The sequence below is a fragment of the Remersonia thermophila genome, chromosome 2, assembly GCF_042764415.1.
Source record: "Remersonia thermophila strain ATCC 22073 chromosome 2, whole genome shotgun sequence".
NCBI classification, from domain to species: Eukaryota; Fungi; Ascomycota; class Sordariomycetes; order Sordariales; family Chaetomiaceae; genus Remersonia; species Remersonia thermophila.
In genome coordinates, this window is record NC_092218.1 from 4,615,614 (window position 1) to 4,631,817 (window position 16,204).

The 16,204-nt window shown below is 60.9% G+C and overlaps 5 protein-coding genes across 5 annotated transcripts; 2 read left to right on the top strand and 3 right to left on the bottom strand.

The window, feature by feature from the left end:
* Positions 1-1,009: 1,009 nt before the first annotated feature.
* Positions 1,010-2,244, bottom strand: VTJ83DRAFT_2735 (uncharacterized protein; the record flags this gene model as incomplete). The annotated part of the gene is made up of 3 exons (XM_071009038.1): positions 1,010-1,307; positions 1,391-1,622; positions 1,737-2,244. 3 exons carry the CDS (start codon positions 2,242-2,244, stop codon positions 1,010-1,012), a joined length of 1,038 nt encoding a protein of 345 aa, XP_070869275.1.
* Positions 2,245-3,223: 979 nt separating this feature from the next.
* Positions 3,224-4,419, bottom strand: VTJ83DRAFT_2736 (uncharacterized protein; the record flags this gene model as incomplete). The annotated part of the gene is made up of 5 exons (XM_071009039.1): positions 3,224-3,560; positions 3,641-3,708; positions 3,793-3,983; positions 4,122-4,257; positions 4,336-4,419. The coding sequence occupies 5 exons, from the start codon at positions 4,417-4,419 to the stop codon at positions 3,224-3,226; spliced, it is 816 nt and encodes a 271-aa protein (XP_070869276.1).
* Positions 4,420-5,185: 766 nt separating this feature from the next.
* On the top strand, positions 5,186-6,489 carry VTJ83DRAFT_2737 (uncharacterized protein; the record flags this gene model as incomplete). The annotated part of the gene is made up of 4 exons (XM_071009040.1): positions 5,186-5,191; positions 5,372-5,401; positions 5,484-6,366; positions 6,443-6,489. The coding sequence occupies 4 exons, from the start codon at positions 5,186-5,188 to the stop codon at positions 6,487-6,489; spliced, it is 966 nt and encodes a 321-aa protein (XP_070869277.1).
* Positions 6,490-7,165: 676 nt separating this feature from the next.
* VTJ83DRAFT_2738 (uncharacterized protein) lies at positions 7,166-8,073 on the top strand (the record flags this gene model as incomplete). The annotated part of the gene is made up of 2 exons (XM_071009041.1): positions 7,166-7,235; positions 7,400-8,073. The coding sequence occupies 2 exons, from the start codon at positions 7,166-7,168 to the stop codon at positions 8,071-8,073; spliced, it is 744 nt and encodes a 247-aa protein (XP_070869278.1).
* Positions 8,074-8,326: 253 nt separating this feature from the next.
* Positions 8,327-15,268, bottom strand: VTJ83DRAFT_2739 (uncharacterized protein; the record flags this gene model as incomplete). The annotated part of the gene is made up of 2 exons (XM_071009042.1): positions 8,327-15,004; positions 15,086-15,268. The coding sequence occupies 2 exons, from the start codon at positions 15,266-15,268 to the stop codon at positions 8,327-8,329; spliced, it is 6,861 nt and encodes a 2,286-aa protein (XP_070869279.1).
* Between the last annotated feature and the right edge of the window lie 936 nt (positions 15,269-16,204).

The window sequence follows — 16,204 nt, forward strand, 5'->3', positions numbered from 1 at the left end:
GCGCGGTCCGGTCGTCGTAAATCGAAAGAGGTCCGGGTTCGACTCCACGGCTCGTCGAAGTAAAAACCTCGCGAGGGGTTTTTCGTAACCATCCACCGCTACTCGACCGGCGCGGGAGTAGAGCTGGGTGGTGAGCTTTTTTGTCTTTCTTCGATTCCTCACAACCTCTTCCACCCCGCCGTCCTGGACGTTCTGCTTCCCTCCATGTTTGAAGGTATTCTCAAGAACGTCCCCTGCTGTGATGATTGGACCCTGGATTTGAAAAACAGAAGCTGCTTCACTCAGCAGTTGCAACATATGATCGCGACAAGAAAAGTACGGCCTGGACGAGCCCCTGTTGGATTGGTTTTCGGTTTCCAGCCTCGAAAAGTCCCCGTCCCGAGACGCAAGATGAGCCAGGGAAAGTTGATATGCTCACAAACGATCAAGACCCCCAAACAAGCGTCCATGGGAGATGATAACGAAGCCACCGTCAAGTCGTTATACAAAGAGACATCCCGCACGTCACGACACCTCCTGTCGACCTTGTCCGAACGGCTTGGCTTGTGTAACCCGCCGTCCAGCCAATTCCATGACATCATGCCTGCCGAGCGTTGCTCTGGCTGCAGCTCTCTCAGCCTTGACAGCGTCACATCATGATCCCCTCGGCTCACCATCCTGCAATGCTACCCCCACCGTTACATCCGACGATGATCATGGTAAATATCGCTTCACAGCCTCTTTTGTACAGTATGTACATACAGCACAATGCTTGACAAGGCTCGTGCGTCCAACGGTCCGGCCTGTCTGCGTGGGACGGCGACGGCTCTCAACTCCTGGAAGAAAAACACCCCGATTCGATCAATGATTTCATTCGATTCTCCAACACCCGCCCAGGTCAACGCCTGACGCATTTCGAGGGCCTCATGAACCGGTAACACACGGGTATCATACCAAAACACAAACCCCACCACACCAAGACCAGAGCTAACTAATTCTAGCACGCAAGAACAACACAAAGGACAAAAAATCACCTCCGCAAAGATCTTCTTCCTTTTCTTACCCGTCTCACCACGCAGAATGCAACACCCAAAGCGCTGATCCCCACCACGGGCACGAACGCCCACGTGCGCATCACGGCCGAGCTCTTCCCCAAGGCGACAAGCATGGCCGCGTCGTAGGCATGCCAGGACGAGCTGCCGAGGTGGTTAAACAGGGGCGTCGAGACACGGCCGTTGAGGTGGTGCATGGTGGGGTTCGTGTCGGGGGGTCCCGCGAGGATCTTGAGCTTCGCGCGGAGGTGCGTGGGTTGGAGGGTGTGGATTGTCCTGGTTGGTTCTCGCCGTTAGTTACACCAGGGTATAACCTTTCATCACAGGAGCAGAGGAAGACAGAAGAAGAGAAAACTCACGAAGCGTAGTGGCAGCCCGTGCTGAACATGACGGTCGGGTACGGCAGCCCGAACCAGCGGCGGTTGTAGCGCGGCAAGCCGTGGACGAGCTCCGCGAGGAACGGGCTCTCGCGGGCGGCCATCATGAAGCCGATGGAGAATCCCGCCGGGTGGGCTTCGGGAGCGACAAACTCGTACCGGCGCAGCGGGCCCAAGGCGCGTTTGCACTGCAGGTCCATGTCGAGGATGACGCCTGGATCTCTCCGTCAGTCTCGTCGGCGGTCTTGTCAATTTCCGCCCACAAAAAGAGAACGAAAGAAAGAAAGAAAGAAAGAGAGAGAGAGAGAGAGAGAGAGAGAAATCTCACCTCCGTAGTGGTACAAGACCATGTATCTCAACGCGTCGATCCTCTGGATCGGATACCGATATCCCTTCCACATGTCGTACACCCCGGGAAACCGGTCCTTCACAAACCGGTCTGCCGTCTCGTCCGTCCACAGGTACGCGTGCCAGCCGGGGTGCATGTCGAGGCACGTCTTGCGCACCTCGGTCCACTTCTCGTGCGTCGCAGCCCCGTTGCCGAGCGAGATGTGATGCAGCACGGCCGGGACGCGGTCCTCGTAGCCCTGCTCCGCGGCGCTCGCTTGGTGGATGCTGTAGTTGGAAAACGTGACGTCCAGCCCGCTCCCCGGGGCAGACAGGTCAAAGAGCCGGGAGTGGCGGGACCAGAGGAGCGGCATCGCGGCGAGGGTCCAGGTGTCGTAGAGCAGGTCGCGGGCGCAGAAGATGCCGAGCAGGGCCAGGACGGCGACGCAGGCGAGGAGGCCCGGGTGGGCACGCCGGCGGTAGGGGGCCGGGATGTTGGGCATCCCCATGGTGGCGGATCCGGATCGGTGTTTTCCGTGTTCGAGCGAGGTTGTGGAGCGGCCGGCACTGGTGGGAAGGGTCGGCGGCGGCCGGAGAGTTCGGACGGAGGAAAGACCAGGTATGGGAGGGGGGGCGATCGAACCGGACGGGCCGGATCACAAACCGCAAAAGGAACAGGAGAAGGGGAACGGGGTGTCCGGAATGATGTTCGTTGTAAGGGCTTGGTTCCGAGACGGAAGCTGGAGAGTTTGGTCAACCACGCCAACCAACCGCCTTGGACGGTTGGACCAGGTCCGGAGAATGCGCCAGACGTGATTAATAACAAGCGTTGACGGCGACGAAGCGGCGGGGCTGTGCCTGTGCCTATGCCCGTGCCGGCGCCTGTGCCCTCCGGACTGCGCCACGCGTGGTTGGCTCAAGACAAAGAAGCAGTCAAATGAGGAGCACAGCCCCAAGGGGGGGTATAGGTTCCTTTCCGGTAGGACGGCATGACGTACACTGTGTGGTACTACACTATATCAAGGTACGGCGGATCCAGCCAAAACCTGGTCTAATGCCGGCTTTTGTAACCCGTACCGGGTTTGGATCTGGGGTCGATTTGTCGGCTTTTGACGGCGCAGGCTTGTAATTCATACGGGGTATCGTGCTTCTCTTGGCACCGACCATGTTTAGCAGCCCGGCAGGGAGGAATGGCTTGACGGTTCCATTTGTACGCAGTAACCAACCTTCACTGGCTGGAGGAACTGCATGGCTACGTAGGATGCGAGCCCGACATGTCTGACAGGGCTCGCGATGCCCCCTGGTGGCACAGGGTCCTGCATGGGCCCCTGATACTGTGTAAGCCTTGCACAGCGTTTGCGGCCTCGATTCCACGAGCATCTGCAGAGAGCGGAAGCATGCATGTGTCCTTTTCTCTTTTCTTTCCTTTTCTTTTTTTTTTTTTCTTTTTTTTTTCTTTTTTTTTCTTTTTTTTATTGGCGGTGATACCTAAGAGGAGCCTGGTCGCTCGACCCGTTTCAAGTCGTTGAACCACACATAGCGGCTCACAATCATGTACAAATGGCGATCCCATGTGTACTGGCTGGCATGTTGCGCAAAAGCCTCGCGCGTCCTGAGATAGCGCTGCCATGTGTTGGCCACGAGGGCTTGCGGCGTGGTCTTTGCGTCCGCCATCGTCGCGGGATAGGAGAGAGCGCTGAGAATACGCCACGCAAAGGGCAGCGCCGTCAGGGGCAGATCCCCCAAGAATGTGTACTTGCGAAGGAGGGCGGTGGTGGTCAGCGTGAAGGTGACGGGTGCTTTAGGATCCGTTGCGGCATAGTGCCTAAGAGACGCTGTTAGTTCCGCCCTGGGTGTTTGCTTCTCTGCCGCTGGGGCTGGTGTTTGTTTCTCCTGGCTGCTTACCTCACTGCCGCGCTGACTGCCCGGTGGTTGATGTGGCCAGACACCCCGCCTTCGTCAAAGGTGATGATCTGCACCACAACCGTCCATCTGTCAGCCAAGGCGGGTCGATCGCTCTTCGATGAACCGCAATGTCGGGTCGATTAGGTACTCACTGCATCAACCTTCCATGTTTCCACATGCTCGCGGACAATGTCCTCGATGAGCGTTGTGTTCCACCAGACCTTGGGATTGTCCTGCAGCTCGGGATGGTCTAGCGCAGTGCATCTCGCTGCGTTGATACCCAACACCTTGCAAGAGCCCTGGAGCTCCTGTCTCCTGGTCTCACCCAGGCCATAATTGTTGCCTTGTTACATCATCGCGCGGTCAGCTGTGGTCGTCTACGGACGCTATCAGCGCCGGAGGCGAACGACCGGCGATGTGGACCCTTGAGCCCGGACCGAAGGTCGCGGAGCCTGAGAAATCCTTTGATAATAATACTCACCGGTCGACATGACCAGCAGCCCGCCGGTCATTTCCCGCTTCCGCCGGTCGAGCACGCCGAGAATGCTGGGAGAGAAGAACAGACACTCATCGTCGGGATGTGCCGTCACCACCAAGAGATTCTTGGCGGTTTGAAGCTGGGGAGGGAGAATGCGGGCGTCAGAACCTACGAGATAAGCGACGACCCACTGCAGCAGGACGGGGAAGAGAGCTACCACAACGGCCGCGCGAAGGAGCTGGCGCCAAGCCCTGCGGGGGACGTGGGCAATGTGTTGCACTGGATTCTTGGGTCGCTTCATGACGGTGCTGCGCCACCGGGGGCCACGTCCTTGGGGCAGTCGGTCGCGTGCTGCGTGCGTGTGCGTATGCGTATGCGTGCATATGTGTGTGTCTGTGTGTGTGTGTGTGTGTGTGTGTGTGTGTGTGTGTGTGTGTGTGTGTGTGTGTGTGTGTGTGACGATGGAGACGCGAGCTGGATGGCTGCTCGAATTGGAAGGGAAGAAAGGAGATATGAATTAATTTGGCCGAGCCCAGAATGTGCCAGCATTCTGAGTTTCCGAGGCTGTTGCTGGCTGCTGGTTGCTGGCTAAGAAGCATCCAGGTTGGATTTGGGGGGGGAGGCCCGAGGCCCGACGTCATACACAGGTGCTTGAAGGAATGTTTGTGCACAATGCGCAACAGGACGAGCTGGAAATAAGCAGACACTGTGTACTTTGATGTCGTCTGCTGACACCTGGGACAGGCCGAGACATTCGAGCCTTCAGGCGACGCATCCGGTGTATGTTCGCCTTCGGCTCACGTCATGCAACGAATGCGGCGAAGTGCTGTTGCTGATGGCACGGATGTCCACAGGGCTGGCTGCCTACCCGTCATCCAACAGCTGGGTTCCCCATGGCTCAGCTCCCCGAGCTCTCTCCGGCATCCTCAAGTATGTAAACAACTGGTATGTATATCGTCAATTCTGTGATTTCATTCCCAGTGTCTCGGGCGAGCCGGGTTACACGTGCTGTATGTCTGGTGGCCCATTCCTTCATACACAAAACTCAGACGCACACTTCTGCGGCCATGAATGTAGGCAGAGCTCTCGACAAGCCGGCCCGGCCCTCAGCGGGAACGGCAACGATACACGTCTCTCGGACGATCGGTTGGCCATGGCATCTCTGGGCGCAGAGGCTCTCTTTAGCCGCAGTAGGTCGCATCCAGTGGCTCTTCAGTGCTGGTATTCCGCGTGCAGCCCCTGACACGCAGCAGCTCGTTGCACAGAACTCGGCGCTTGTCATGGTAAGCTGGTAGTCATCACTCCTATGGCATTCCCTCCAAAAGGCTTGGTACGGTAATTGGACACTCACTCCTCCTGTCCAAGGTCATGCACCGCTCCCGCAACCGCCCAACCGGCTTCTCGCCCCGCTACTACGCCTCAACGGCCGTGCTGCTGGTGGAGGTTATCAAGCTTCTAGCGAGTCTCGCCCTAACAACCCACGACACCTGGCGCAACCGGCGTGGTGCTCGACCTTCGGAGCTGGCCATTGCCGTTTTCCAGTCCGTGTTTGCCCCCGACGGTTGGAAGCTGATCGTGCCCGCGGCCTTGTACACGCTGCAAAACTCGCTCGTGTACGTGGCCGTCAGCAACCTCGACGCTGTCACGTTTCAGGTCACGTACCAGCTCAAGATTCTCACCACGGTGATCTTCAGCATCGTGCTCTTGGGCCGGTCCGTCACCCGGCGTCAGTGGTTGGCTCTGGTGATGCTCACCGCGGGCGTGGCGGCGGTGCAAGTGTCGGGCTTGGTCGGCTCGCATGATGGGCTTCCAAGGATGGCATCTCTGAGCTTCTGGGCCGAGATGGCATCCTCGTCCGGCGCGTGTCGGGGTCTGGCGGCCGTCCTGGCAGCGTCTGTCATCTCGGGGCTCACGTGCGTCTACTTTGAAAAGCTTGTCAAGGACTCGTTGGCTTCTGTGTCGCTGTGGACGCGCAATGTGCAGCTGTCCTTTTTCAGCCTGTTCCCAGCCTTGTTCGTCGGGGTGCTGTGGCAGGACGGCGCGGCGATTCAACGAGACGGGTTCTTTGTCGGGTACGACGTGCTCGTCTGGACGACCGTTGGGCTGCAGGCCCTGGGCGGCCTGGTTGTAGCTGTGTGCATCGCCTACGCCGACAACGTCGCCAAGAACTTTGCCGCGAGCCTGAGCATCGTCGTGAGCTATGTGGCGACGGCGGTCTTCATCGGCACGCCCATGTCATCGCAGGTAAGTAAGCGTTCTCTCTTTTTGTTTTTCCCTAGAAAAAATGATGGGAATATATACAAGCATGTTGTCTAACAATTCAGGCTACTGCCGGTGCTATGATTGTCATCGCCGCCATGTACCTTTTTAACAAGCCGTCATCGAGACCGCAAGCAGGGGTCTTGCCAATGAGTCAGGCGGTAGACATGGAGAAATCCCAACCGCTGCTGGTTGATCTGATGTCTGTGTCGTTGAAGGGGGGGATGAACCAAGCTAGCTGGAGCAAAGGAAGAAAATGGTAATTCTGCTCTTATTTACATCGTGTTGCTGGGGCGTCGTGGTGGACGACCGACCCCCTTTCCTTCGTAAACAAAGTAACGTTAGCGACCTCCTTCTAGCACTGTTATCAATAATTAGTCCCTAAAGTCTTATCATGACTGCGATGTACTTGTACCCGTGGGATCCTCACCACATTGATTCCATGATTCAGGCGGCAACTAAGCGAAATGCATTCCGTTGAGCCTGCGGTGAAACCTGTGAAGCCGTCCAGCATAATCGATTCTCAATGCGGCATCGCCTGCTGCTGTCAGCGGCGAGCTTCGGCCTGAAGTCGACCCGAGCTCTTTGTCAGCCGCAACTGCACACAAGCCATCGAGACATCGACGCATCAGCCATCCTCAACAATTCTCATCGTGAAGCATCATTTCACTATTACACACGCTGTATACGCTCATATTTTTGATCCCGTGTGAAACAAGTTTTTCTGCTTCCACCTCAACCCATCCTTTGACAGCCATCATCTCGCTTCCACTCCCCCCCTCATCGCCATGTCCAAACCCAAACCCAAAATCCTCTTCTTCCACGGCTCCGGCACCAACGCCGACATCTTCCGCCTCCGTACGTTCCCCTCAACCCCCGTTCCCTCCCGTTCCCCGTTCTCGCCTCCCCATCATTCCTCTGACCCCCAACCCCTCCATCCCGCACCATTCCCGTTCCCATCACCACCACCACCACCACCACCAACACCACCAACTAACAACACCCCGCCCCACCCGCGTCAGAAGCACGAAAGCTCCACGCCCTCCTCGAGCCGCACTTCGACCTGCGCTACCTGAGTGCCTCGGTCCCCTGCGCCCCCGGCCCGGGCGTCCTCCCCTTCTTTGAAGGGTGCGACCCCTACCTCACGTGGCTCGACGACTCGACCGCCGCCGCCGAGCGCGCCTTTTGGGCGGGCGGCGAGGAGATCCCGCGCCTGGCGCGCGAGGCGCGCCGGCTCGGCGGCGTGGTGGCGCTCGTCGGGTTCTCGCAGGGCGCCAAGGTCGCCATGGAGGTGGCCAGGCGGCTCGAGACGGGGGAGGGCGAGGGCGAGGGCGAGGGCGAAGGCGAGGGGTCCTCGTCGCCGTCGCCGTCGCCCATCAAGATGGTCCTCTCGGTGTGCGGCACGGCGCCGTTCCACGGCGGGTTTGTCGGCGGTGGCAAGGCGGGGGAGCACGTCGTCGACCCGGAGCGCGAGGTCCTGTATCGCGAGTCGCTCAAGCGCGGGGTGGTCAAAGCGGCGTCGGTGCACTGGATCGCCGCGAGGGACCCGTGGAAGGCGGAGAGCGACAAGCTGGTCGGCTTCTTTGACGAGGGGACGAGGACGGTCATACAGGCCCGCGGTGCGCATCACATGCCGCTGGATGACAAGGCCAACGAACAGCTCGCCAAGCTGGTCATGGAGGCTGTAACGAGGTGAGGAACGGGACTTCACAGGGGTGGTAGCATCACGCCAACACGTCACCGGGCGCTCTAAACAAACAATGCATTCGCTATCAGAAAGCCTCTAGTAGTCATTCAAGCAGCTCATCATAAACTTGACCGTCATATCTATGCTCATCCGTCCCATCCCTTTTCAATTTGCCGCAGCGTTTCCCTCATGACATTCCCAACCACCCTCCATCAGCCAACGTTAGGGATGAAACCCCGACGACACCTTGCTCAGCACTCTCCTAAACATGCTTCAGGTACTCCAGCACCTTCTCCCTCTCCTCAACCGGCATGACCCTCAACATATCCCTCACGCCCTCCCATGCCGCGTTGGGCGCGTTCTGTCCTTGCTTGTCCTTAGCAGCGCGCTGCACCAACTCCCTCATCTCGGCCGCAATCGCCTCGCTCTTGAGCGCCTCCACCTTCTCGCTCAACAGCTTCCTGTTGTGCTCGTACCACTCCGTCACTTCACGGTCGGCCGTGTTGAAGTTGGCAATCCCGCTCCACGCCTCGATAAGCTTGAGGTGGCGGCGACGCGTTTCGACGCCGTTGTCGGGCTTGGGAGCCGTAGGCGAGGCAGCCGCCGCCATCTTGCGCAGGATGAACTCCTCGTTGAGCCTCCGGCGCACGCGCCAGTAGAAGAAGCGGCGAGCGTTGCGCCACTCGAGCACCTCGCGGATGACGCCCTTGGCCTTCATGCGGCCGGCGCGGTCGTGAAGGTCGGCGTACTGCAGCGAGATCTGCGCATAGACGGGCAGGAGCTGCTGCTCGCGCTCCGTCATCTGCTTCTTGATGTCCTCGATCTCCTCCTTGGACAGACCCTCCTTGGTCATCTGCTTCTTCAGGTGGGCGTACTTGGCGTCGAGGCGGGCCATGGTGGCCAGCTGCTTGTCCTTGCGGTACTTGATGCCGATGATGCCCTCGGGCTCGAGCACGCCACCGCGGGCGTCCACGTCGGCGTACATTTCCATGACGGCCGGGTTGATGGTGGGGTCGACGACGACCCACGAGCCGCCGCGCAGCTCGCCGAAGGGCGGAATGTAGATGAAGACGGGCTGCTCGAAGTCGACGAGGGCGTCGACGATGAAGGAACCGTACTTGAGGACCTCGTTGTACATGTCGCGCTGGCCGCCTGAGAAACCGCGCCAGTTGGCCAGGATCATCAGAGGCAGCTGCTCGCCATGGTTGAAGTCGCGGATCGCCTGGGCCGTCTTGAAGGCCGAGTTGGGGTACCACACACCGCCGGCCTCGATGGTCACCTGCTCGATCGAGTCAGGGTTGGCGGGGTCGGCAGGCGTCACGTTCTCGACCGACTGCGTCTCGACCGCGATGACGCCCATGGGGATGCCCCCGAGGCGGGCGCGACCGACCACGACGGTGCGGGCCCAGCCGCCGAGGGTTTCGACGAACGAGTCGCGGTCGAACAGGCCCGGCTCGAAGCCGCCGTCCTCGCTCTGGCGGCCGCCAATCATCCACCGCACATCATAGGGCTGCTTCTGGGCCGGCGTGTAGACAACCTCGCGGTCCCACGAGTCGACGCTGTTGATGATGGGCAGCGGGGCGTTGCGGCGCTCCGGGATGAACGACATCCACTGCAGGATCTTCTCAACGCCGGCAAGATCGTCGTTGGCGGTAAGGTGGGACACGCCGTTGCGGTACATGATCTGGGTGCCGCCGAGCTGCAGGTTGGACGTGTACACCTCGCGGCCGAGCAGGTTGTTCAAGGCCGGGGCGCCCGTAAGGATGATGGGCTGGCCCTCGATCTGCACGGCACGCTGGCCCAGGCGCACCAGGTACGCGCCGATGCCGACGGAGCGGCACGTCACAAGGGTGCAGGTGAAGATGTCGTTATAGGCGCGGCTCGTGGCGCCGGCGATGAGGCCGGACCCGCGCAGGCACTCCACGCCGAGGCCGTCTTCGGCACCGACGATGGTGACGATCTTGTGGCGGCGCTCGCCGTCCTCCACCACCTCCTCGGTGATAACCTCGTTCTCGAAGCGCGCCCTGGCCTCGTCCTTGAGGTACAGGTAGCGGAAGCCGGTCTCGGGGCGCTCCGGGTCGTTCCAGGCAACCTCAAAGTGCGGCATAAGCTCCGTGGCGAGGCCGAGGCGGGCACCCGAGTTGGCCGACAGATAGATGCGCGGGATGCCGAGCTTGCGGGCCAGCTCGGTGCACTTGAAGAAGAAGTTATCCTCCTTGGGCCCGAACGAGCCGATGTTGTACGTGATGTCGTTGGCGATCACCACGAAGCGGCGCCCGTCAGGGTACTCGGGGGTGCGGCCCGTGATAAGCCAACCCACCATGCCGCAGCTGTTGTTGCCCGGATCGCGAGACACCTCGGTGAGATTGTCGTGGTCGTCGAGGACAAGCTCGCTGTATTCGATGCACTCGCCCTGCGGAGGCCGGCGGCTGGCGAGGTTCGGGTTGCGCTTGATGGCCTCGGTCCAGCTGCTCTCGATGGCGTGGCGGAACAGGTCGGGGAAGTCGTAGACGTACTGGGTGCCCATGATGTGCGCCTTGTAACGGCGGGGCTGCAGCCAGTTCTTGGTCGGATAGGGCGTCGACACGGGCAGGAGGTGCATGGAGCCGATCTTGGTGGTGCCGCCGATCGAGTGGAAGACCCATTCGCCCTTTTCGGAGCGGCGCTCGGCGTACAGCTCGACCTGGATCACGTAGCCCGACGTGTTGGTGATGATGACGCGCAGTGGATACGGCATGCCGGTGGCCGGGTTCGTGCAGATGATGCGGATCTCGACCTGTGAGACACGAAGGCGCCAGGCGCGAAGGCCGAAGCGGTCCAGGAAGCCCTGGAGCGATTGCTCCACCTCCTGCGGCTGCAGCTGGAAGATGGGGCTGAAGTTGATGAACATGTGGTTGAGATCCGAGTTGCTGGTGCCGATGATTTCCAGGGCGTCAAAGATGTCGTTGATGACGCGGTCCGCCTCCGAGGTGAGGTACTCGGCCGTGGGGATCTCGTCGCGAAGCCTACCCGGACGGATGACGGCGCGCGTAAAGAAGCGGCGGTCCGTGTCGACGTCCTTGCCGATGCCTTCGTAGACGTGAATGTTCTTGTTCTCGGTAAAGACGGGACGGATCTTGAACTTGGACAGACGACCGAGCTCGAGCTGGAAGGCCAGCGACGGCTCAATGTGACGGATGCTGTCGTCCTCGATGTAGTTGGGACCGCGGAACGTGAAGTAGCCCGGGTACGCACCATCGTTGCGGCCGCAGATGAACGTCAGGCGGCGCACGCGGCGCGAGAAGAGCTCGTCCTTGAACCGCTGCACGAGCGGAACGATCTCCTTGAGCATGTCGTCATCGCTGCGGCCTTCGGCATCGCGGATGGCAATGTTGACGACGGCGGAAAGCTCGTCGGAGCCGGTGGCGACCGACGGCAGCTGGGCGGGACGGCGCTTCTCGCTGAGGTCGGTCAGGAAGCCGCTCTTCTTGCGGGCGCCCAGGGGCAGAGGCAGCGTCTCGAGGGCCCGAGAGAGCACGTCCTCGGCGTCGTCCAGGTACCGGCAGGGGATGATGACACCCTTGCGGGTCGGCTCGTCCTGCGTCTTGCGCGACAGGTACGACATGTCGCTGATGGAGCTGATGCGGCCAAAGCTACCCTCGACCGGCGTGGTGGGCGTCGAGGGGGCGTTGGACTGCACGGGGAAGCCAAACTCGGTCTGGCCGATCTTGCGCAGGGTGAAGTCCCAAGAGACGAAGGAAGGAGTGTCTTCCTCGTGGTGATACTCGACCTTCTTGATGTGGTACGCACGGTAGGCACGGCGGACGTACGTCTCGAGAGCGGCCAGCGACACCCAAGAGTCGTCGTGGGCAAAGAAGAGCGTGAGCACGTCGAACACGGTGTACTTGGAATCCACCACCTCCTTGATGACGTCGAGGTTGGGCTCGCGGTGATCCCAACCCGTCTCGCCGTAGCGCGACTCGACGACCGAGGAGCGCAAGATGTGCTCCATCTGGGCGCGGCGCTCCTCCAGCGACGGCAGCGAGCACTGAATAAGCACCTCGCGGGCCTTGAGGGACACCTTGGCCGTCTGGCGAGACTCAAGCTCGGCAAGGCGCCGCAGAATGGGCCGCAGGGTCTTGCCGACGGGGCCGACGTTGGGCTTGTTCGGGCGGTACTCCTCGAGGATGGCCAGCACGAGCGAGTTCTTGGCGGCGACACGGCTGTGCGACAGCACCGTCTGCACGACGCTGGCGATGTCGTCCTTCTTTTGGTCGCGCAGGCGCAGGATAACCTCCTCGTCCTGCAGGCGGCGGCCCGAGAAGAGGCGTTCGACGTCGGCGTACTGCGAGAGCAGGTCCGAGATGACATTGAGCTCGTGGGCCTTTTGGCCCTCGGCGTACTTGTCGATGACCTCGCTAAGTGGAGCCAGGGTGGCACGCAGGGTGTCGGCGTCGGCCTTGGAGTCGACGTGCTCGTCCAGGAAACGCTGGAACGTCTTGGACAGGCTGCGGGCGGGGAACTCGGCGCCGCGTTGGGTGGCGCGGTCAATCACCTGAGAGAACTGGGTGTCAAGCTTGTTGGGCATGCGGGCGTGCAGAGCCGAGAACTGGGCGGCGAACTCGCTGTAGGGCAGCTTGGGGTCGCGCAGAACGGCAACCAGCTCGCGCAGGGTGTCCAGCATGACGACCTGGTTATCGAAGCCGAGCAGGATGTTGCGCAAAGTGCCGTAGGTGACGGCGAAGCGCTGCGACGGCTTGGTGCCGACGATGACCGGGGGGCCGTACTCGGGCAGCTGGCCGAGGAAGGGCTGGGCCTGCTTGACGCGGCTGGGGTCGTCGAGGGCGAGGATGCCCAAGATGTCGCCGGCCTCAAGGGTGGCACCGGGCTGCTTTATCAGCTGAACGATGCCGTCCTCCTGGGCAATCAAGGGCATGTACATCTTCATGACCTCCACCTCGGCGAAGGTCTGGCCCGAGCGCACGTGGGCGCCATCCTCGACCGTGTACTTGACCAGCTTGCCGGGCGAAGGGGTACGGAGCTGGGTTGGGTCGTTCTCCTGCTCCAGAAGGCACGTCTTTCCATCGACCGACAGGCGAGTGGCCGCCACCTCCTCCTTCCAGTACACGTTGTGGCTGCGGCCGTCGAGCAGCACGAGCAGGCCGCCGTCGCTGAGGGCGCGCACGCCGACGGTGCACTTGGAGCCGTTGATGAAGAGACGGTAGCTGTCGCTGCTGGAGCGGGTCACGGTGAACTTGTAGCGGTAGCCCTCGTAGATGAAGTCGATGGGGAACACCGTCTTGAGGATGTCCTTGGCCGGGACCTGACCCCTCTCGAGGCCGGCGCGGTACTCGGCCAGGCACGCCTCGCTGGCAATGTGGGCCTTGGTGACGGCACCGCACACGACGGCCAGCATGGGGTCCGGACGCTCGGCCGTCAGCTTCTTGGAGATGAGCTCGTCGAGCCAGCCGGTGGTGATGGTGTTTTCTTCGAACGCCTCCGTCTCGAGCAGCTTGATCAGGTACTCGACCGTGGTGCGGAAGTCGCCGCGAATGCTGAGCTCCTTGAGGGCCACCACCATGTGCTTGCGCGAGGCGGCACGGTTCTCGCCAAAGGCGAAAATGTGGCCAAACTGCGAGTCCGAGAAGCTGTGGATGCCGCCGGCGGAGCCGACCGAGAAGTAACCCCAGACGTTGGAGCTCGAGCGGAAGTTGAGGTCGTGCAGCACGCCGTTGGACGGCTTGAAGCCCTCGCCCGGGTCCTCCGAGGTGATGCGGCAGGCCGTCGTGTGGCCCTTGGGGGTGGGGCGGCGCTGCGTCTTCTCGCTCTCGGGGTTCTTGAACTCGAAGTCGATCTCGGTGGCGGTCTTGGGGTCGACGCCGTAGAGCAGGCGGATGTCCCGGATGCGGTGCAGCGGGATGCCCATGGCGATCTGCAGCTGGGCGGCGGGCAGGTTGACGCCCGTCACCATCTCGGTGGTGGGGTGCTCGACCTGAAGCCGGGGGTTGAGCTCGAGGAAATAGAACTTGTCATCGGCGTGCGAGTAGAGGTACTCGACGGTACCCGCCGAGACGTAGCCCACCAGCTTGCCGAGGCGCACGGCCGCCTCCTCCATGGCGCGGAAGGTGGCCGGCTTGGCAATCGTGACGGGAGCCTCCTCGATGATCTTTTGGTGACGGCGCTGGACCGAGCAGTCGCGGCCAAAGAGCGAGATGTTGTTGCCGTACTGGTCAGCGAGCAGCTGGACCTCGAGGTGGCGGGCGCTGTCAGCCAGCTTCATGATGAAGATGGGTGAGCCGGGAATCTCGCTGGCAGCCGCCTTGTAGAGCTCCTCAAACGTTGACTCGTCCGTCACCTTGCGGATACCCTTGCCGCCGCCGCCTTCCGAGGCCTTGATCATGACGGGGAAGCCGATCTCGCGGGCCTTCTCGAGACCCTCCTGCCATGAGCTGACGCAGCCCTTGAGGTAGACGTCATCGGGCACCGTGACGAGGCCGTTGTCGTCGATCTTGACCTCTCTGACACCGGTGCCGGACCACGGGATGGTGGGCACGTCGGCATGCTGGGCGACGATGGTGGACGAGATCTTGTCGCCGAGCGAGCGCATGGCAGAGCCTGGCGGCCCGATGAAGACGATCTTCTTGGGGGACGCGGCCAGGGACTCTGGCAGCTTGGGGTTCTCCGAGGCGTGGCCCCAGCCGGCCCAAACGGCATGGACGTCCATGCGCTCGGCAACGTCGACGATGAGCTCGACGTTGGCATAGTTGTGGTTGTTTGTGCCGCCAGGGACCTCGACGTAGTGGTCCGCCATGCGGATGTAGTCGGCGTTGGCCTGCAGGTCTTCTGGTGTGGCCATGACCGTGAACTTGATGGCGCGCTCGTCGCCGAACGTCTCGTACGCCCATTTCCGTACGGAGCGGATCTCCTTGACGGCGGCGATACCGTTGTTGGCGATCAAGACCTGGGACGTTGAGCGTCAGCCGTGGGTTCTGGTCAGAGGAACACCGGGAGTCCGGTTCCCGGGCAGGGGGGTCGGGCTCACATTTGTGATGACGGTGTGACCGTCATGGCTGGCGACAAAGTCCTTGACCTTGGAGGGAGGGGCGTTCTCCAACCTATTCCCGCCGATGAAATGGCTGGGCAGCTTGTGCTTCTCGGCGTATGTGGTCTTGCCGTTGGCCACGGGAACGGTCACGCCGTTCCGGACGCCGTTTGACTCGGTCATGACGGGCGAGTGTCAAGTGTCTGAGAGGGAGGGATGAAACAAGAATAATACCACTTTGTGCGGACCTCGAGGGCGGGTATTAGGGGGCTGCTGCGAGCCGATGGCGCCGGACCACGGATCGTGCGGTGATGGCGGGGCAATGGACTGCTAGGCTTCGACGGTTGGCCGAGTTAGCTCGGAACGAATGCGTCGAGCAGGCCTGATTCTTTTTGGAGCTGTGCCAACCTTGGGGTGAGTATGGGAGATGCAGTCTGGCGTGAGATGTGTTCGACTGCCCACCGTCTCGTGGAGGAATGGGAGGGGCGTGGAGGAGGAGAAGTAGGGAGACGGGCCACACTACACTCGGCGTACAAGAGAGGAGAGGAGGGTTGGATCTCGTGGCCCCGTGACGTCTTTTGCCGAGAAGAGTTGTAACGGCAGAAGGAGTAGGAGAAAGGAATGGGAGGGAGGGAGGGAGAGAAAGCTACAGGAAAGTGGAGGGGGGGGGAAAAGAGGGAGGAGGGGAGACTCGAGGAAGGCCGGGAATCGAAATGTACAAGAATGTCCATCAGGTCCCAGGAACGGCGCCGACTTTCTGGTGGGACAGGAATTGGGAAATCTGGACTCAATCGCGGCACTGTGGGACGGAAAGTGGGGCTCGGACAGCCGTGGAACTGGCTCGCCGGGCAGAAAGCGACATGGGCACATTAGACGCCCCGGGATTGGACGCATCGGGCTGCCTAGGTACCTAAGGTTAGGTAGGTAGTAGTAAGGTACCTTGCTGCTTTTTGTTGCATGAATGGTCCTATGTACGAAGTGGCAGTTGGAAAATCAAAATCTTTCTTTGTTTCTTTTTTATCTCCTTTCTTTAACTTCTTCTTCTCGACATCTTTAAACAAGTTGTTCGTGTCGTGGAGTTGGCGGCATCCATCCTGCTATAGAACGTACTCAGTACCT